This window comes from Perna viridis, chromosome 4, assembly GCF_037379345.1.
Source record: "Perna viridis isolate PV_CMFRI_1.1 ecotype Kerala chromosome 4, ASM3737934v1, whole genome shotgun sequence".
Lineage (NCBI taxonomy): Eukaryota > Metazoa > Mollusca > Bivalvia > Mytilida > Mytilidae > Perna > Perna viridis.
The window spans coordinates 19,200,906-19,223,668 of record NC_142448.1 but is presented as its reverse complement, the minus strand read 5'-3'; the positions used below and the strand labels follow the sequence as shown (position 1 = coordinate 19,223,668).

General features: G+C 32.3%; 1 protein-coding gene and 1 long non-coding RNA gene across 5 annotated transcripts in view; one reads left to right on the top strand and one right to left on the bottom strand.

Annotated features, from left to right (window-relative positions):
• Window positions 1-15,368, bottom strand: part of LOC148619202 (uncharacterized) — a 48,130-nt gene extending 32,762 nt beyond the window's left edge. Inside the window, exons 1-8 of one of the 4 annotated variants that reach the window (XM_088578854.1) lie at window positions 15,203-15,368; window positions 10,708-10,912; window positions 4,805-4,933; window positions 4,157-4,323; window positions 3,173-3,287; window positions 2,672-2,809; window positions 1,835-1,914; window positions 843-992 (exon numbers count right to left, since the gene is read on the bottom strand). In XM_088578854.1, the coding sequence (XP_088434980.1) occupies window positions 843-992; window positions 1,835-1,914; window positions 2,672-2,809; window positions 3,173-3,287; window positions 4,157-4,323; window positions 4,805-4,933; window positions 10,708-10,897 (969 nt within the window). In that variant the 5' untranslated portion in view covers window positions 10,898-10,912; window positions 15,203-15,368. Of the gene's footprint in view, window positions 1-842; window positions 993-1,834; window positions 1,915-2,671; window positions 2,810-3,172; window positions 3,288-4,156; window positions 4,324-4,804; window positions 4,934-10,707; window positions 10,913-14,268; window positions 14,288-15,005; window positions 15,137-15,202 lie in introns of those variants that run through there. The other 3 variants (XM_088578853.1, XM_088578851.1, XM_088578855.1) reach the window with 3 other exon arrangements.
• Window positions 14,754-22,454, top strand: LOC148619201 (uncharacterized). The gene is made up of 3 exons (XR_015921553.1): window positions 14,754-14,793; window positions 19,526-19,688; window positions 20,591-22,454. It is a non-coding gene; the product is annotated as an uncharacterized LOC148619201 (long non-coding RNA).
• Window positions 22,455-22,763: the final 309 nt, after the last annotated feature.

The following is a 22,763-nucleotide window of genomic DNA, read 5'->3' as shown; positions in this document are numbered from 1 at the left end:
ATTTTAACACACTGCTCATATTACAGACTGTGGAACAGACCTTAGTGGACAACTCAGCTAAGATAATGGAGCAGACATTAGTGCACTACCTAAACTATAGATCATCGTACAGACATAAATGCACTACCTTAAATTAGACCATTGTACTGACATAAGTGAACTACCTAAATTTTAGATCATGCTACGGATATTAGTTCACTTCCAAAACTACAGACCATGGTATAAACATAAGTGCACAACCTAAACTATAGATCATGGTACAGACATTAATCTACTACCCAAAATATAAATTATGGTACAGACACTAGTGCACTACCTATACAATAGATTGTGGCTCAGACATAAGAACACTACCTAAACAATAGATCATGGTACAGACATAAGTGCACCACCTTTATTACAGATCACGGCACAAATATAGCAGTAAGTGCAATACCTAAACAAAAGATCATGGTACAGACATAAGTGCACTACCTAAACCATAGACCATGGTACAAACATAATGGCACTGCCTATTCTACAGATCATGGTACAGACATAAGTGCACTACCTAAACTATGGACCATGGTACAGACACTAATGCACTACCTATTCTACAGATCATGGTACTTTACTTAAGATAATGGGTACAGACATAATTACAGAAACATAAGACTACACAACATAATGGGTAAATACTACATCATTACCTATCTCAGCAAGTTGTACAGACATTATTGCATATAATACAAATTATTATACAGACAATCGTGCACTACCCATACTACAGACTGAGTTACAGACTTACAGTGCCAACTATACTATAACTTAGGTACAGATCTTAGTGTGCTATCTATACAGACCTTAGTACATTCTCCTTGAGATTTATCCAGTTCTACACGTAGATGGTCCATATGTTCTGCCAGTTCCTCAGCATGTACTTGATGTTCTTTCACCTCATCTTTCAGTATATGGTTCTCCATCTCCATTCTAGCCAAGGCATCCTTTTCAACCTGTAGTCATATATTCTCATATACTAGTACAATAATATTTGTTGGTCTTAGCAGGAAACAAAACACTAATGTTCATTGAGAAAAAAATATTAAGGACACAGTAAGCATGTCATCTTTTTTCTGTGTTGACTTCAGATAGAGTGATTTAAACCAATTGACCTATGACCTTCAAAATCCATAGAGTATCTTCTTTTTTAAAGATCATATACCAAGTTGAGTCAAAATTCAATGCAGGAACTTGTTTCAAGTATGTTTATTGTAATTTTAAAAACTATTAACTTGACCTTTTTATCTCTGACAAAATAGAACCAATTATGTGACAAGTATGGTAAAATTCCATTTAAGATATTGATTCTAGTGTGCTTACAAGGGTGTTACGGATGTATAAACAGACAGGCAGAAGGTAGCGCTACTACATGTACTACTTTTATCAATGGGCTTATTAAATGATGCATTGACATTTTAATGTACATGTATATGAAATTATGAGAATAAGAAGTGGCTTTAATCAAAATGTATGTAAATTTCAAAATTTACAAAATTCATTGGATGTATAAATAGCATGGGATGTTACAAAACACTTCTTTTTGTGAAGGTGCTGAAGCCTTTTTCGACGTTAAAAGACAATATTCTGAAAGAAAAAAAAACATGAGAAATAGGAATAACAATGCATAAAAATCACTTGATATTTTGTTTCAACAAAAAACAAAACAATTTTTACAGTTAAATAATTCACTCAACAAAGGGTGTTTTTTTTTGCAAAGGATGGATTAAGTTAAATAACTCATGAAATATACAATTCTCACTCATTACATAACTATACATTAAGATAGTATTGTTACCCTTCTAATTTCTTCCAACTTGTTGTGTAATTCCATCATCTTTCCTTCTCTAACATCACATTTTGCTACTGCATTGTTATCTGGATCAAGAGAAAAAAATGGATACAAAATGTATAAATAAATTGTAAATGCTATTCTAAGATGTTCAATATACCCCTACATGACTCTTTGATGGACTGCACATAAAAGGTATGGTGTTGTACTTATTGTACTCATGCAATACATGGGCTGAGTTTTTATATTTTATCATTTTATACAGAGCATTAGCAAGGTATAAAATATAAATATCAAAGCCAACCTGTGTGTTAATTAGTACAATCTCATACCTAACATGAATTGTCGCTATTCTAATATGACAGAAAAGACTATTAAACATTATTAACCACCATAGTTTTCACTGAAATAGTAGCACTGTCTTTTTTTGTACATTTCAATTTCCATAACTCTGTAAAAAAAGAAATTTGGGAGACAATGCCTACAAGTTAATTTCCCAAACCCCAGTTTACCATGCAGTATGTTGTCACATAGGAACTTGTTGTCTATAAAGAACAGAATCAAATAAGGCAAACCTATATAAAACTTGGGTCAAAAGTATTAAGTTGCTGTGACAAATACTGATTATTACTGAGAAAACTGCTATGGAAAAAAAGTTATGGACAAGGGTAAAACAGTACCCCACATCTTTGAAGAAAGAGTATGAGCATCAAACAAGATATTCTATTAAAATTTTATGAATATTTTATAGAGCAATTACCATTTATATGGTATATACAAAATATGTTCTTCAGAAGACAGTATAACAATTTCAGATTATACAGCAGACTGCTGAACACTTACTCCTCTGTTGATTGATAACATCATTGAGTTCAGCATTCTTAAGTTCTAACTGATCTCTCTCTACCTGTACCACAGATATCTTATCTTTGTAGTAGTCCTTCTCCTTAAAATATTCTATACAATCTTTCTGAATCCTCACTGAAATGTAAAATCAACTAGTCCTTGTATTTTTGTTTGGTTTTACTCCTTGAGATGTTATTTAGCAGTCTTAGTAAGAATCATGCAAATTCTGTAATATGTGATACACCCCAGAAAAGGCTACTCATTTTTATTTTTGTTAATAAGTTGCTTTATAGTTCTACATGATCAAATGTATAATTATTCATTTCAATCGGTCTGCTCTTAGAAGGTAATTAACATTGAAAATCCAATAGTTTCAATTGTATTTTAGTGTCATTTACAGAGGTAAATAGACCGTTTTCTGAAGGAAAAAACATTTTTTATGTTCACATAAATTTCTTGAAATGTCAAATTAGCAGTTAAAAGATCACTAAGTCTTACAATTGTCATCTTTAAGCCTGTCTCGTTCTCGTAATAGACTGTCATGCTGTTCTTTGTAAGATCTATTTTCACTGGACAACAGACGCACCTGCTCACGTAGCACATTATTGTCATTCTGAAAAAAAAAATAGGACACTCAATAGAGTACTAAACTTCAGATAAACCAACCTTATTTAGAATTCAGATATGTCTGTTCTTTCAATTATATAGTGTTCTTTTTTACTTAAGTTAAACTATATTCATTCTTGTTTCAATCTTTATTTTTTTTATGTTAGGTATAGGAAAGTTTTATTTTTTAGTAGAACATTAGTCATTTATGATAAGTCCTGTTATGATGGTTAAGTTGCTGTACGTAGTATCAACATTTTGTTGTCATTGACATGGCCTTGGCCTGTGAACATTCACCTCTGTTACACCTAACAAAACGTTTGTCTGTGGATATTAACATCTGTTATCTTTGATATCACCTTTGACCACGGGCATTCATCTCTGTTGTCCTTGACATGACCTTTGTCTATGGACATTCACTTTGTTGTCTGTTGTCCTTAACATGACCTTTGTCCATGAACATTCACTCAGTTGTCCCTGACATGACCTTTGTCTATGGACATTCACTATGCTGTCTGTTGTCCTTAACATAACCTTTGTCTACAACATTCACTCAGTTGCCCCTGACATGACCTATGTTCATGTACATTTACTCTGTTGTACTAAATCAAATTCATTGGACATCATCTGACCATATAAATAATTTAATTTGAAATTCAATAGACTACTAGAATTAGTTTAAACCTAAATACGCCTAAGTGCCAAGTTTAGTTAAATTCAACTTAATGATGTTGGTTCTAGAGTGTTCACAAAGATACTACAGAATAAATGATTCATGGAAGGACAGGTTGGCTGTATTGTGACTACCTATCCCCTCCCAACGAAGTTTGTAATTCTAAAGTATAAATTGTTAACTCAGATCCAGTGAAACAATACCTCAGCAGCCTGTATATTTTCTTGGTTTAGGTTGACAACAGCCTTAAGATCCTCCAACTGGTCCCTCAATGCATGGTTTTCTGAATGCTGATTTCTTATGACATCCACCAACTCTCCTGTTCTGTCTATCCATTTGGAACGTATTGATTCTCTGTGTTGCTTAAAACCTATCAAGAAATAAACATATAAAACAGTAATTGACAGTATAAAACTATATAGAGTTTAAATAGCTCCTCTACAACAAGCCAGATTCTCTTTAGAATTTGCATGCACTGAAAAATAACTTACTTAAAATTAAATGTTGATTTGCTCAGATAAACACAGCCCTTATGGCACAAAGTTATATTTAGGGACAGTATTATTATGAATGGTATTATTGAGAATACCACAATTTTGTCTGTATAAATTAATGTATTACTGTTAAAGTACTTTAATTCATGGGTACCAATTTTTGTGGATCAGAGAAGAAACACAAGATCGTGGATTCTTGAATTCGTGGTTTTGAAGATTTCAGGATATACATCAATGGGAATCTTCAATTTGACTTACCCACAATAACTACGAAAAGTGGTACCCCATGAACAATAGTACTTTCACAGTATTTTTTTTACTTTTGTGAATTGTTTCTATAGCTTGTTTTATACATACTCTTTGGAGGTTCTTTGGCATCTTTATTGGTGATGAGTTTATATACATGTGGATAATCATACTCCAGAACCTCAATAAAGATCTCAACACCTTTATCTCCCTTCGTCACTAATATGTCTAAGAACTGACCTAAAATAGAACATACCATGTGTCGATTAAAAATTTATCCTCAGCAATAAATAAATTACACGATTTGAAAACAATGATCATAGCAAACAAGGGACAACTAAAATACTGTGATACAGCTTACAAAAAGTATACACCCCACTTCAAGTGGGCTTGAACATTATAAAACTCTTAGTTCAATCATTCTCTCTATGCAGTGACCTGATATCAATGCATCAATTCATTAATTAAACATCTACATATGATGCCTTACTTTCCTACAAAATTTCATTAACATCCATAGAGTGGTTTAGGAAGAGTTACAGTTACAAGGTTTGAACAAGTAAAACTATCTCCCTTTATAGGCATCACACATTAATAATCTTCCACAAATGATGTCTAACCTTTCAATAAAATTTAACCCAAATCCTCTGAGTGGCTAACTTTCAAGATATGTAAATAGATGAAAAGGAAGACAGAAAAACAGGGTGGATCCTACATGCCCCAAAACTTTGTCTGAGGGGGTATAATTACTTTGTCCAGCAAAACACAAATAATTGCTGCAAGTACCGATATATCAATTATAAACCCTTACTCAACATAAACAAAATAAGCAACTTTCAACAAGATAACATTAAGATCATGTAATCATTTTCGGCCACCACATAAGACAAACAAATTAAAGATCAATATTGTGAACAACAGTGTCAAATGCTTTGTGATAATCTTCCATATAAAACTTAAGTGATGAAAAGCTATCACCAGCTGAATACTGGCCCAAAAATGATGAGATCCACATATCCTAACAAGGCTACTTATTTTTACTCTTTAATCAAAAGTTTATTCATGGTTTTGTAAAGAAACCATCCCACCTATCTATGCATACATAGAATTAAAAGATTAATTTGGAAAAATGTCAAATATTTCCATTTTTGATGTATAGGTTGATGAAATGAACAATGAGGTTCATGAAATGAACAATGATTTTTCAAATGAAGCCTTTTAGTAAAGCTATAGGAGGTAAAAGTTGGAATAAGATAGTGCATACTACCGGTATTTAACTTTTCATGTCAATAAAACAAAGATAATATAAAACCAATTTCAATATTCTGAAGTACAGTGTATTCTTAACAACATTTTAATAAAAATAAAAATATGTTAACTTACAACCCATAAACAACCCCTGCATGACTCTTAGATGGACTGCACATAAATGGTAAGCAAAACCAGTGATATAATAGGATAATTTTGATTTAGTTAGTTTAGAAGGGAAACTTTTTACATAAAAATACCTGACTGCTAAGAATGCTTAGAAAGTAATCTTTAATACCCTATGTCTGTAATAGCTGATATCTGGTAATATAGTTATTTGAGTATAAACACATGCATTTTAAAAGCAGGGTGCAGAGCCATTGCATGATACAAGAACTATGAACTTAAATGCATTTGTAAAAAAAAACCTTCAAAAATCTAGTTTTATACTTCTTGATTTCATTTGAACAAAACAAAAACCGTCTTCTATTCAGAATGAGATCAAAACTCTTTCAAAAACCCATCTGTATTATTCTGTTCCTCAATAAATATTTTTTGCATAAAAGTACTTGCAAACTAAAATGATAATTCTTGCAAAATGTCCCGATGTTTATTTAAGATAATTTCTATATTAAAAGAATGGCCTTGGAAAACATAATACTACACATCAAATTTACAGATATGTAGGTCAGTTTAACTTCCTTCTTTGGAGGAAATCTTTTTTATTTGAAGGGTAAGAAGTAAAGTTATAAGACTTTAATAAGTGGAAGGAAGATGACTAACCTGCTTCCTGCAAAACAGTTCTTGAAAAATAAATTAAATAGCCAAAAAAGCTCATAAGAACCTGAATCTTTTAGTTTCAACTGAAGCTATATATTAATCTACAAATAAGTCAAGCAGTTGGATTTATAAGTAAAGAGATGTTCAATACAAGAGGCTCCCAGGATCCTGAATCACTCATCTGGTTAGATTTTTGCCTTTCAAAGGCAACAATTTTGACTCAAGAAGACTTGGTAGGACTTATCATAGGGATCATTTGAGCAACATGGCTTAACATATTAAATCAAAAAAATTAACGAAGATATATCTCATTATGCTGAACACTTTAATCCAATTCGGTTTGGGAGATATATGCAAAAAACTACTGTCAGACCCCTATGTTCTATTTTTAGTAACAGGGGCCATATTTGCAAAGGATCAAAAATCCCCACATCAGTTCTATGCAGAATACCCAAACAGAACATTCATACCAAGTTTGGTTCCAACCGGTCAAGTAGTGTAAGAGGAAAAGAGTTTTGAAAAATTGTTAATGACAACAATGGACACCAAGTGATGGAATAGTTCACATGGCCTTTGGCCAGTTGAGCTTAAAAGGAGCTTGCCAAAGAGTTTCGATGCACTGAAAGTTTTCAGCTGCATTTAGGGATGAAAACTGATAGTCACAGAAAATATTTACAGACCTACCTTGACACTTCCCATACATGGTGTATTATATAATTAGCTATGCAATATGACCAGTTGGGATATTGTAACATTGTCTACAAGGGGGTGTCTTAATGCATTCAATTTGATCCTGATAATGATTAATTAATCAATTGAAACTACATCAAGGTAAAAATTGCAAGAAAACATTATGCTTTCATTGATAAATAAATTCAATTCTTTTTCCAGTTTAAAAGAGTAATCAAGGGAACCAAGGTTATAGCGGTAATCAAAAGAATGTAATCCAGGGACAAAGACCAGACATGAAAAACAGACATACACAACAAAGAACATAAAGTAACTAAAATCATACATACAAAGTAACAAAAGTAAATGAGCAACTCGGACTCCACTAAAAACTGGGAGCATGGACCAGGTGCACCGGTAGGGTAAGCGTCCTAAACATATGGCTCCATAACTTATTAGTGAACTTACAATATATATAATTTCACACGTTTGAACATAGTGAATTGGAGTGAAATTATTTTCTCTTGCTGTTATTCATTGTGTTGAGGTGGCATGCGAGTCGCACTACAGTTTTCCCGTGAAATTAGGTTTGTGGTCATTCAGCACATCAGCATCAAAGCGTTAACTTGGGTAAATTTAACTCCCCCCCCCCCCCCAAAATTCAGCTTTAGATTTATAACACAAGATTGATAGGACTGGGCAAGATTTTACCTATGTTTGGCACACATTTTTAGGTTTTTAGTGCGTCTACAGATCTATATGTTAAAAAATTAGTTTATTTTGTTATTGTGCAAGATAGATGATGTAATTAATAAATATAGCAGCGGCGTCGTCGTGTAGCTTTGCACTTTATTTGGAGTTGTTTTATAAATCCATTTACTATTTACATAGGTTTTCATTATACATATGGGATATGAAGTATGTATCAATGAAAACAACTCAAGAGTTTCGTGGGATGTGGTAATGTACTGTATCTTTGGGACAATACAATGAAGGGTTGGACAAGAGAACATGTTATTTGGTGTTTAAAGTCTATATTAAGATACAAATTTAGTTCACAGTTAACACCTAAGGGAAATAACTCTGTAAAAATCAGCAAAATGTTTGATTTTGTGACATTCTGACATCAAACTCAAAGCATCCTAGTGATCAAAAGATTTGTTGATGAAGGTGTAAAACCACTATTAAAAGTCCCATTACTTTCTATGTTGAATTAAGCAATTTTCAAGATCCCAATCTTTTTTAAAGTTTGTTAAAATGAACTTTAACAGGTTTTATCATAGAGGAGACCCTTTAAATACTCTCTCATAAAATTTGCAGCATACCTTTAATGGCTTCTAAGAAAGAACGGTGAAGTGAAAGTAGACAGGTACTAAAAATACTACTTTCCTTTTGGAAATTTGACAAATCAATGGGCTTAAGATCTAGACTCTAACAAATTATTCTCTACATCAGAGTTCAAAACTGTTGTATTCAGCGTGTACCTGACATGATAAGCTTTCAGATGATACCAAGTTTGCATATACTGGCTAAATGACAAAAAATACACAATGCATCCCAGGAACTACTTTGTTTTTTTACGGACTACTTTCTGGTATGTGCAGGCGGCTGGTTCCCCTTAATAGTGGTATTATACCTATTATGAAGCTTCTATATGTTCATTGAAGCTATTCCCATGAAACGTGGTTAAATTCTTGAAATTTATATTTTTTGCTTCTTTTATCAAAGTAAAACACAGAATCAAATTTCCAGAAATCAAAACAGGCTAAATAAATTTTAGAGTAGATGTTAGGTACCCTCTTAGTGTGCATTACGGAAACAATAAGGACCAAATGTATGACTGTTCATTTTTTTTTAATCTCTTAAGAACCAAAACTAAATTGTGCAAAAGATTTTTGAAATGAATATAATGGTAGCATTAGATTTTATCTTTTAAGTACATCACATACAGACTTTTTGCTATTCTTTGGCTGTATTGAAGACTTATTTTATCACTTCAAACTTTAACTTTTATCTTAAAGATGTTAGATGTATTGGCCTTATTAGGCTTTGAAAAGACTTATTTTGACAAAATAATCTTTAAAATCTTCAATTAAAAATAAAACTTGGAAATTTAGATTTTTAACACACTCCCATGTATTAACACACTTTTGGGAGGAAATTCCTTTAATGGTTTGATTCTTCCTTGTAATTATCCAGTGAAATAAACTTTAATGACCTCTACTGTGTTTATAACAATCTTTTATTTCAAATTTACTGAGACCAAAATACTTGATGTTGTAGACTTAGCAAAATGTTTAAAATTTTAATGATGCACTGAAAATGACTACAAATACAGAATAAGTAAAAACTAGAAAAAACTGTGAGCAATGCTTACCAACTTGATACCCAAACTCCCCCATTTGATAACATTCACCTTTTAACTGCCTTTTTTGTTTTGGATCAAAACTTAAAATAGGAGGTGCACAATGGGAACGTGTAATAACAATTCTGCAAAAGTTGCATTCATTTCCTTTCAGTGGTAAAGGTAAATTAATGGCCCCCTTATCCCCATATTAACAAATGACAAAGTCCATGTTTTGCTGTATGAAACCCCCAAATTGATTTGGATTCAAATGTAATATAGGAGGTGCATAATTGTAACAAGTAATAAAGATTCTGTGAAAGTTTCATTCAATTCCATTCAGTGGTGTGGGAGAAGTAACAGATAAGAGATGGGACCTGACATGTAATTTGAAGAACGCATGGACAGACAAAAGGAAGGCTTGATGGACACCCCTATCACTATATACACCCAAATAATAAATAAATAAATAATAATCCCTAAACCATCCTTCAATGCTAAGGCATCTTCATGCAGATAAGTGATCACATATAAATCCTAGTCTCTATAGAAGATAACATTGCAAATGATAGTGTGCAGGTTTCATACTTCTATGGTATAATATCTATCACTGGACTGACAACATTTATTTTATCTTAAGAATCAGAGGTGTATCAGTAGCCATCAGATTTCACCTGTATATAATTCAATCTGAAATATCATTTCTGCATTTTATAAAAAAAAAAAAAGGAAACAACAACCATAAGGCCATCATAAAAAAAAATCCTAAATTCTCATCCAACATTTTTCAAAAAAGGGGTGAGCTTTTTAAATATTTTTTTCAAATTAAGTGAAAAAAAGCTGTCAATTTGAAAGAAATTCACATAAATTGGGAAAAAAACAAAACAATTGTTTTTTGGGGAGGGTGAAAAAAATTGGATCAGAAGGAGACTCTAGGATATTTTTTTAATGTATGATATCTTTCTGGTATTACCTGCCCTGGCTCTTCTAGTTGGTGGATACATATTCTGGACACGCTCCTGGTCATCCATAGTAAACACCCCTCTAGATCTCATTACATCAAAGACAACATAGGGATCAAAGTACTTGACAATTCTGAACCGATTGGGCTCTATCAACCTATCATATATTGTGTCCTCTTCGTCTTCATCACTAACTATCATTTTGACGGTTATGGACTACAAATAAAAAACAAAAAACAGTCAATGATTCCTAAAGGTTTTTTTACCTGTCATTGTGACTGTTGGTGGCTATAGTAATATCATATGGTTCTGTTCACATCACTATTATTAAGAGACCATAACATTTGTCACAAAACTGGAACAGAAACCAGCAGTAACATTTGTCCCTAGAACAAAAAAAAAAAACTTGTAGTCTAAATACTCGTAAAAAACTAGTAGTAATGATTGTCCATAGACCAAACAGCTTACCACTGACAAACATAAAGTTGCATGCGTTGTCCTTCTAGACATACCCCAAACTTGTACAGGAATGTACTTTCAATGTATGCCCTTCTATGTAAAGCCATATACCAAATTTGAAATCAATCTATTTAAAGAAACCAAGGTAATTGCAACAATATTGAGACAGACGGACAAGGTGACTCCAATATACCACCTAGTGGTTGTTTTCAAGGAGTAACAACTGTCCTTAGACTATGTAACATGCAACATCTCATGGAATAAATGGAATGAAATTGTTTAATTAATTACCAATACCTATTCATTAACCATTCAAAACTATAGGTTATCCAAAAATGAATATGTTCATAAGGTCATTCATACGTATTTTGTGATCCCAACATGATAATTATTTGACTGATATCTTAATTGACTGCAGGTAGAATTAAAGTAATCACCATATAAAGGCATGTGTTTGTCATATTGCATAAGATGACCTCGAAACACCAAAGAAATTGTCTTTAATTATCAAGTATGAGGGGAATACACCTTGAAAAACTACCATAAGCACAAGTTGATTTTGGTGTGACAATTATTTACACAGTGAATGGAAAAATTTTTATATGAAACAAATCTCAGATAAGAGAAAACTTTAAATGTATCCAATGGCTTTTGACATTCTTTAAAAGATAATGACTTCTGAATTTAGAAAATCTAAATGAAAACATTAAGTATACTAAGAATTCTGATTTGTTTGTTTATATTTGATACTAAGATCTCAGAATGGTGGTAAGGTATCATATCTAAGTCAAAACAGTCTTATTCTCAAACATAAACTAAAAAAATAAAGATTGTAAACTGATATGTAACCAAAAAAATGTCCTACTTTTGCCAAAATTAAATAGAACCCATTTATATCATATCACATAATAACAAACAAATTTTTTTGTTAAGTAATTTTTAGAATATGGATTTTTTTTTGCAAATTCATAAAGTTGAGGATTCATACCTGTACTTCATTGTTCTCCTCAATTTTTTTTTATCTGGCCTGCTTATATCTTGAGCACGTTATCTAATACATTTTGTGCAGTTGTATCTTTGTCAAATTATTTATATCATGGCAAAGAGAAAACTGTTCTGGTCTTCCTAATGATGCAGATCAATACCATAGGTGGATCCAAGCCCCCCCTCCCCCCCCCCAAACTTATACTTGAAAAGTTTGGTAGATTTTATAGAGAAAATTAGAAATCACATGAGTAGGTTCATCCTTTTCAGAATCTCCCAACCAAAATCAGGCACTGAATACTGTATTAATTGGCTAAGGCGGTAATCATGTGAATATTGAATTAAGATGGTTTTATCTGAAAATCTACCTGCTTTGAAGATGAAAAGAAACACAACTTTCTGTATAAAACAAACACATTTCAGAATAGTCACAATGTAGAGGGATTTTACAGTTTATAATCTTCTCTCTGTCCACTGTAATGACAATAAAATAGGAAATAAAAACAAAACAAAAAAAAAATAGTTATAATTACCTTAAAAGGGCAATAATTCATATCAAGAGTCATCCTTTATTTGAGTTGTGTTAGTTTCAGTTTTTCTGAATAATTTATTCTCCTTAAGATAAAAATTTGTTTACATAGCAAGTCTGCTGAACATGACTATATCTTCAAAAATCTTAAGATAAATGTGAACAAATCTTTTAAAATCCCAAGAAATATTACTTACAAAATTTCAAGGCATACAGGGGACTAATAAAAGATAATTATAAAAAAGAAATACACTGTAATACATCAGTTCAGGAAAAAGTAAACAAGTGATAAGTCACCTATTGTTATCACTGTTGACATTCAGATAACCCCGCTATCTTATTCATATAAAACACTTCAAAATGTACTTATTTTAGCTGCTATATTGTATTTCAAAATATGTTTAATTCTGAGAATTTAACCTCAATGAAACAATGGTGTGACATGTCTTCTCTTAATCCTCAATAAAGACTTACAAAAAAAATATGCAGGGATGCACATGCTGAAAGAACACTAGTAATTCTTTTCCATTAGAAAAATGAATGGATATGATGAAACGTAACAAATGCACCAGCATTTACCCTAAAGTTAATACTTTCAGAGATCATTGAAAGGTCTTCAATAAGTGTAAACACACACTTAAGTAAGCTCTGAAAGGACCAGACACCTAAAAGTAATAAAAATCCACAGTAACATAATGAATACTATTCTTCAAAATCAAACTAAAAGTAATATAATGCATGACACTAAGACACATAAATGACCAATATCCTGGCTGTGATACAAGTTTGATCAAAACCAATGGATAGTTAGCCTCTACCTGTTTCAGTTTACTTGGAAATCTGTGACGGCTCACTTAATACATGCCTTAAAACTTAAAAACCATGTGAACTTGACCTTTGGCCTTTCAACTTTAAAATCAATAGGTGTTTCCTTTACTCCTTCATTAAATAAAATGCTTTTCAGGATGCAGATTGATATGACTGAAGCCGTCAAACTCGCATCAATTCGGGACAAATATGGACATAACATTCGAGCTTGATACAGCTCTGAATTTGGATTGTGATTAAATGTTTCACATAGTATAAAATTCTGACTACAATGAAAATGGATAAAGAACAATAAATATGCTGTTCGACAAAATGTTTTGCACAAAAACCAGGAATATGTTTTTGATCCCTTTTATAGCCTATCTTCTAAATGGTTCAATCCAAAACCCCAAAAGCAAAGGAAGCATTTGTTGCACTGTACAAAGATCCCTTCACTTATACTCACTTTATTGTCTAGACACAAAATGACTACAGTATTCCATTATATGCCTGCAGATTGTTTGCATCAATGAAGGCTTATGTTTTTAATTATAAAAATACTACTAATACATGTGATTAAATGAACACTAGAATCTTTAGTAGTCAATTTTAATTACCAGTGGTGATAAAAATTAATACAAGTTAAACAGTGCTCAATTTTTTTTTATTTGAGATTTCCACTGGAAGTGAATATTCCTTATCTAATAATTTATTTCATTTTCCCCAAATAAAATTTCACCTGCCCATGGAAAAAGAAAATTCTGAGTCAAGAGCTTTGCAAAAACAAATTAACCAGTTCATTCTCTGTGATTCTCCTGTAGTAATCTATAACCTGACTGTTCCCTGTCCCCATAAACCATTCTTTAACAAAATACAACTTTCTCTTTACGACACAAATGCTGTCATCAACACATTAGCTCATAGGATGGAAAGTGGATACAACACAAGACAACTTCTAGATGATCACACAACAATTTATTTTACATTTCCGGAAAAGGACTTCAGTCTAGAAGTACATAAAATTATATAATTATGAAACCTCATCCACTACATGATTAAACAACATCCATCCCACACTTGAAGATTTTCTGTCAACAAATGTATATTTTGTAGCAGTATGTCACCATTACATTACATATCACTTTGGAGTACTCTAGAAGACTTTACACAGGGGGGAATGGGGGAAAGATCTAATATGAGGACAAAAAAAAATCACCTCACATGTTTGTAAATACAGAAAATATACACTAGCGCATGTGTATTTTTAAAACCAATAAAATTAAGTTACACACAGTATGGGAGTATTGACCTTTACAATGTAAGTAACTTCATACTGAAAAAAATATTCTCAAGAGATCGAAAATTAATGCAAACGAGTATCTCACATGTATATATCTCAATTAAAATCTATTTTAGTTCTATAATAAACTTAAAATTTGAACTTGAACTTCAATAATACATTTTTGTATAGCCATTATTGTAAACAAATATTAGGTTCAAATACTTTCAATTCACTAATAATAACCTTACCATGTGTACTTAAACAACAGGAAAATGTAGTTTTATCATTCAAATTAAATCTCCAGAAAGATTTTTGTTAAAGGTGACACATGGAGAAATACCTATCTGATGTTGTTACTCAGGTAAACATGGTCTTAAACAGGATGCAAAAATGATGACTAGAAAAAAGCATATTATACATTTTACATTTTAGTGAATGAACTTACCTTCCAGCAGGAGTGATGGTATGCTTCACGGACACCTTGATCAAGTTTATCCCACTTCTATGATACTTCCTGGTTGTCCCACTATTTCTATCTCATCCCAATTAGGAAATCATGCCTCAGTAAACTGACTACTGAATAGAGACATTTAAATTGATGTCAAGTACACAAAAGGTTTGACGGGGGGAAGTAATTCCTGGCTTTACCCAAGGTAGCAGGATTTTAATGGCTTCTAAGGAAGACAAGACAGTTTTAATTATTTTAAACAGGAACATTTTTTTTTTAAATAAGGGAAGAAAAAAGACCTTTCAAATTAAGCTGTCTAAATCAGCTCATATGTTTTCCACAAAATTTTATAATTATATTTCTAAAATGTGCTCATGATGTAGAAGTATGATTTCATCACAGTACTTATTTAACTCCATACCATTAATTTGAGGTTATGATGAACTCTTCTTTGTCAAAAGTTTTTTTTTATCTCTTTAGAAAATGTATCTCTGTCTAAATTTTGTTATTTTCTTCAAGTTGATGGTAATATGTGTATCACAGATTACGACACCTATACACTATGACTATATACTTAATATAAATATGTACTGGTACTCCATATGTTACATTAGGTAACTGAGAATATCATGAAGTATTGTATCCTGGTATAACTGGCAAATGGTAGTGGGAGAAAAAGTGCAACCATCAGTGGGTCAATGATGATATAATGACATCAGAAATTAATTTAAAATCAGAAAAAGTTTAATCTTGAATCATATGGACCTCTTTCAGATCAATTCAAAGACTAGGCTAATCAAAGCATTGAAAGATATAGCATACCAAATCAGTTTCAATCCTTAGAATTCAATATTAGTTGAAATCAAACAAGGTTTAATTTTGGGCTGCAATTTGGACCCACTTGAAAAAATAGACCTTTATGGAAAAATCTAAAAATAAAATTATTCAGAGTGCAGCTATATACACCCAGAGGGATCAAACTCTTGAACAGATAACGCAAATATGGCACAAAATTCAAGCTTGATACAGCTCTGAATTTTGATTGCAATAAAGTATTTGACACAAAAAATTATGTAAAAATATAAAAGGAACTTACATTTTAAAAAATAAACAATTTAACATAGTTCCATGAAAATTGCTTGAAGGTTTTAAATTTGTTGTGCAATTATGGGAAATCCCATCTTTTTTAATGAATAAAGTCCAATAACTCAAAAAGAGGTAAATCATAAAATTATCAAGTTTAGCTTACATCAATAGATATAACCTATTTTCAAAGTTTCTTTTTTTTCTAGAAAAGCAGAGAATGCTTACCCTGCCAGTGCACTTGGTCCATGTTCCCAATTTTTTTGTAGAGTCTGAGTAACTGATTTACTTTTGTTGCTTTGTGCATTTTATTTTGGTTATTTTATGTTCTTTGTTGTGTGTGTCTGTTTTTCATGTCTGGTTTTTGTTCCTGGATGACATTCTTTTGATTTTCACTAGAATCTTGGTTCCCTTGATTACTCTGCCAAAGCTTTCATAAAAATGATTATAATCACAGCTGAGTTATAGTCCAAAAACAGTGAAAATGCCCATTTTTTATGAACTAAGCCCCACAACTCTTATTTATAAAAGAAAATTTACAAAAAATGATATCGAATTTTTGCCAATATAAATAAAGAATTCACCAAAGTCTCATTGTCTTGCCTGAAAACAGAAAGGACTGAAACCAGTAAACCACAATGTATTTCATCTAGACAGACATATAAAAGCAGTAAAATTTAGCATAGCAAGAACCCCTAAATAAAACCCCATAGAAAATGATAAAACAATCAGTACTTTCAAAAAGCAGAAGAAAATGCTAATTTTTGGCCCCTTTGGACCCTTATTCCTGAATGATTAGAGTTGTCAATCTAACTTAAATAAGACCTGTCACCTACCAATTGTTTCATTCAGTAACTGCATGCAGCTATGCTGATTCTTTTGAGTTATGGAAATAAATGGAACTATTGGTAGGTCCAATTTTAATTACCATAGATTTATTAGAAATGTCACCCCCAAATTAATTGCAAACTTTAGTAATAAAATTGAACTTAGCACTTCAATTTCACAGAAATAGATCTAGTTCTTCTCGTTGTATTGTCCAAAACAAAAAGTTTATTTTTAAGCCCCTTATGACCCTGATCAATCCAAGCCTCACTTTTATGGTATGCTGCATTATTGGACAATTTATACACTTAAAACTTATGTTTACTGCCTCTTTTAGAAGACGGAATACCCAAGATCTAATCCAACTTAATTTTTGTTGTTTGGAACTTTTTCTTTCACCCAAATAAGTGTATGTACACCACAACAAGATAAGTTCACAACCCTATAAATAAATTCCAGCTTTTGTTGGGTCTTCTAATTGGCCCAGTAAAAACAAGAGCAGTACTCCAGGCGTCAGTTTCACAAAAAGTCATAAGTGTAAAATTGATCGCAAGTTATGACGTAACAATGCTATTTTCTATTATGATGTCATTACTTACGATCAACTTTACACTTTCAAGTTTTTGTGAAACCGATGCCTTGCAACAAAAGTAAAATTTCATACTGACCTCAAATTCAATAGGTGTTTTCCTTACCTCATAAGCCTTCAACTGTACAAGTTTGGTAATATTCTATTAAGTGTTCAAAAGTTAAACTCCAGAAATTTCATCTTAAAAATTCTATTTCATGAAGTCCATGTGACCTTGACCTTCAACCTACTGACCTTAAAATCATTAGTTGTCTTACTTACATCATAAGAAATTCTATGAAGGCGTTCAAAAGTTATGCTTGGAAAACCAATTTCGGATGGACGGATGGAAGGACGGGGGAACTGAAAGCCAAATTCTATACTCCCCAGCTTTTGTGAAAGGTAGGGGACAATAAACATTTAGTTTCAAAAAGCAATCCCTGAACAGGTTCTTTAGGCTAATTGTTACTGTGGAAGGAAAAACATCATACTTTTAAAATGGATATGGTGACAGGTTAAAATATCTTATTAACTGACAACAATACAAAAGTAACTGTTTTGGAAATCAAGGGCAACAACCAACAAGAGGCCCCCTGAATCGCTCACCTGGTTAAATTTTTGCCTTTCAAGGGAAAAAACCAAAAATAGTTTCTACACCAATATCTAACTTGACAAGTTAAATTTCTTATACATTTCTATATTAAAATATGAGAAGAAATCCAAAATCTAGTAGACAAGACTGTGTAATGTAAATAAAACAAAGATATGTCTAAACTCTATATGACCCATGCTTAGAGGTGTATAAAGTACACCATACTAATTTCCTTATAACCAACAATGACAACCAATTATTTACATTTTATAATCTGATAATATTTTCCCAGAAAATGTTGTGAACTGGTTTACCAAATCTAAAAACATTTTTAGAGGAAGTATTGTTCCCACAACCAAGGTCATTTACATAGATAAAAACAATATAAACAAGAGATTATCAGTACACTGGATCCTAATGACAACAAAAATGAAAATGAAAGGACTTTAACTGTGTCAAACATTACTTCAACCAACAAGAATTTCAATTTGTACGTCACTAAAAACTCATCAAGTAACAGAAAAATGATTGAACAATTCCTAAATTTATTGACCAATGAATAAAAAAATAAGCAAAAAAAATGAAAACCAATAGGAACAGATCAAATTACTGACAAACCTACTCTTAGAAATCAATGGTAAAGGAAAACTAACTTTACGACAAACATGATGACTTTTCATTCAAAATTGTCAACTTTCCTTTCATCTGGGGCAACATCCCTTCAGCACCTGCACATGGAGTGTTCATATCACAACTCATACGTCATGCCAGAGCTTGCCGAAACTATGCAGAATTTTTTGTATCACGCTAGAACTCTAACAAAAAGGCTTCTGGAACAGGGTTATATTGCTACAAGATTGAAGTCATCACTACAGAAATTTTATGGTCGTCATCATGAACACGTGGATCATTATGGTGTATCCATCTGCACCATGAAAACTGATTTATTCAACAGTTATAGTTTTCCTTTCCTCATTTGTCTACCCCAGACTTGACTTTTTATGAGCAACTCGGCGGGTGTTTCTAGAAAAGCAGAGGACGCTTACCCTACCGGTGCACCTGGTCCATGCTCCCAGTTTTTAGTGGAGTCCGAGTTGCTCAGTTGCTTTTGTTACTTTGTATGTATGATTTTAGTTACTTTATTTTCTTTGTTGTGTATGTCTGTTTTCCATGTCTGGTCTTTGTCCCTGGATTGCATTCTTTTGATTACCGCTATAATCTTGGTTCCCTTGATTACTCTTTCTATTTTTAGTTTCAGTGGCCATGTTTTTATACAGATCAAAATCCCCACACCAGCTCTATATCCTAAGAAACATTCATGCCAAGTTTGGTTCAGATTGGCCTAATAATTTCATAGGAGAAGCGATGACGACGGACACCAAGTAATGGAAATAGCTGACATGGCCCTTTGTCAGGTGAGCTTAAAAGGTGCTATCTCATGAAAAAGTAGACAACAGGCTCCCAGGTGCCTGAATCACTCACCTGGTCAAATGTTTGCCTATCAAGGGCAACAACTCCAACAAGGAGTTGGTCAGTCAATTTTGACTCAAGGAAAACTTTGGTAGGACTTATCATAAGGATCATTTCATCAATTTAAAGTTTCATTCTTTCTATTACAGTTTTCTAGATATTGGCTGAAAACTGCTAAAAATATAATTGCTTGTCTTTCAAGGGCAATAAATCTAATATTTATATCTATATAATCCTCCGAAAACTCTGATAACCTAAAACTTTTGTGGCTCTTATCATAAGAATCATTTCAGCAACTGACAGTTTAATTTTATCTGTCATAGTTTTCAAGATATTGGCTGAAAACTGTAAAAAAAAAAAAAAAAAAAGTATAATTTTTCACTTTTCAAGGGCAACAACTTTTACATGGAGTCGTCAGACAAATTTGATCCAAGTTATTGTGGGCCTTATAAAAGGGATCATTTCAGCAACTGAAAGAATTTTGCTAAACCTAAAGGTGTTGGAGATATATGAGAAAAATTTATGCCTGACCCCTTTCTTCTATTTTTAATAACAGCAGCCATGTTTCTCCACAGATCAAAAATCCCTACAACAGTTCTATCAAAATTACCCTAAGAAACATTTATGCCAAATTTGGTTCTAACTGGTCAAGTAGTGTCAGAAGAGAAGACATTTGAAAGAAATAACATTAAAAATTGAAAAAACCTTCACAGATTAAAAGAAAAATTTTACCACAGATAGATCTCATCATGCTGAACACTTTTACTTGGTTAGAATTTGGCTAAACCTAATGATTTTGGATATATATGCGAAAAACTAATGTCTGACCTCTATCTTCTATTTTTAGAAATGGCAGCCATGTTTTTTGGTGGATCATAAATTCCAACATCAATTTTATACAGGATAAACCAACGAACATGCATACCAAGTTTGGTTCAAATTGGTCAAGTAGTGTAATGGAGAAAATTTTTGAAAGAAATAACATTAAAAATAGCAAAAAAAACATCGAAAAAAAATCCAACATGGTTTCACAGATTAAAATAAAAATTTCACAACAGATAAATCTCATCATGCTGAACACTTTTACCTGGTTAAAATTTGGCTAAACCTAATGGTTCTGGAGATATATGAGAAAAAATACAGTCTGACCCTGTTACATTTTTAGTAACAGCATTTTTTTTGACGAATCAAAAATCCCCACCTCAGTTCTATGCATGATACCCCAAGGGACATTCTTACCAAGTTTGGTTCCAATTAGTTCAGTAGTGTCAGAGGAGAAGAGTATTGAAAAATTGATTACGACGATGGACAACAAGGACGAACGCCACGGGATGGCAATAGCTCAAATTGTGTTCGGCCAGTTGAACTAAAAAGGAGTTATCTGATGAAATCTACTAAGACCAAGGTCCATGATTGTATTCAAAATCATTGAAGCAGGAAACAGACTAACTTGATATGTGACCCATCAATGCAGTCACATGTCAAATATCATCTCAATATCTGCAAGCATATAGAAATTAGTCTTGAAAGTTGATATTTTGATGATTTGCAATTTACTCACATACAAAATAATCATTTCAATATCCTCAACCCAAAAATAAAAAAAAAATGAAGATTGTGCATGGCAAGCAGACTAGCAGTAAAACACATGGTACAAAAAAAAACTTATGAAACTTTTCTTTGCAGCTTGCCTGCTATTGGTATTAACTTTTACTTAGGTCCAATAAAAATTCAGGTGTAAAGAATATTTATGTCATATTCTAATGACCTTTTTAAAATAAAAACACAACAAAAAAAGGAAAACAAAAACAGACAATTGAAGGATAAAAACAAGCAATAATACAGGTAGTACATGTAGTCATTCAACTTATCTTGAAGTATTCCATTGTTTAACACACTTGTTGCAAAAACTTTATGGAAACTAGGGAAGGAAAATCAACCAGATTAATGTGACCTGTAACAGAGTCACCTTTGCAACTGATTATTCGGTAACAGCAGCTTTCATATCACAAAAAATAGGGCACCTAATAAGACATTAAATTATACCCCGCCACACTGCGTTGTATTAATATCAATGGATGGATGCTTAATTACAAATCATCACTTAGTAACAACAGATCAACATAGTCTCGATAGAACAAAATTTCACCTTTTTTCAGCTCCAATTAATTGGGAAAAAATATTAACTCATCTATTTATATTCCACAAAGGATAACTAATCATTAAAAAATGCTTGGAAAAAATAACTGAATTTATGTAGACTACAATACCAATATTCCAAGAAAGATACTTTTGTGTAAGTAATTAAATCAAACTTGAATTCAAAGTCGAGGGAACCAAGATTCTAGCGGAAATCAAAAGAATGTAATCTAGGGACAACAACCAAACATGGAAAACAGAATTACCCAACAAAGAACATAAAATAACCAAAATAATACATACTAAGTAGCAAAAGTAAAATTCGAACTCCAATAATATATACTGGGAGCATGGACCAGGTGCACCAGTAGGGTAAGCATCTTCTGCCAATCAAAAAACACCAGCCTAGTTGCTCATAAAAAGTTAAGTCCAGGGTAGACAAAAGAGGAAAGGAAAACTATGACTTATTGAACAAATCAGTTTTCATAGTGCAAATGGATACACCGTAACGATCCATGAGTTCATGATGATGACCATAAAACTTCTGTAGTGATGACTTTAATCTCGTAGCAACATTACCCTGTTCCAGAAGCCCAATTATAAGAAGCCTAGCAAGATACAAAAAGTCTGTGTAGTTACAGCAAGCTCTGGCATAATGTATGAGTTGTAATATGAAAACTCCATTCGCAGGTGCTGAAAAGATGTTGCCACAGATGAAAGGAAAGTTGACTATATGGAATAAGAAGTCATCATGTTTGTCGTATAGGTTGGTCAATAGTTTTCCCTTACCATTGATCTCTCACTGTAGGTGAAGATATGAGGCTGGCTTCACAGTGCCTGTAGTATCCATTATCGCAAGTTCTTTGGGGTAGATGCAATGT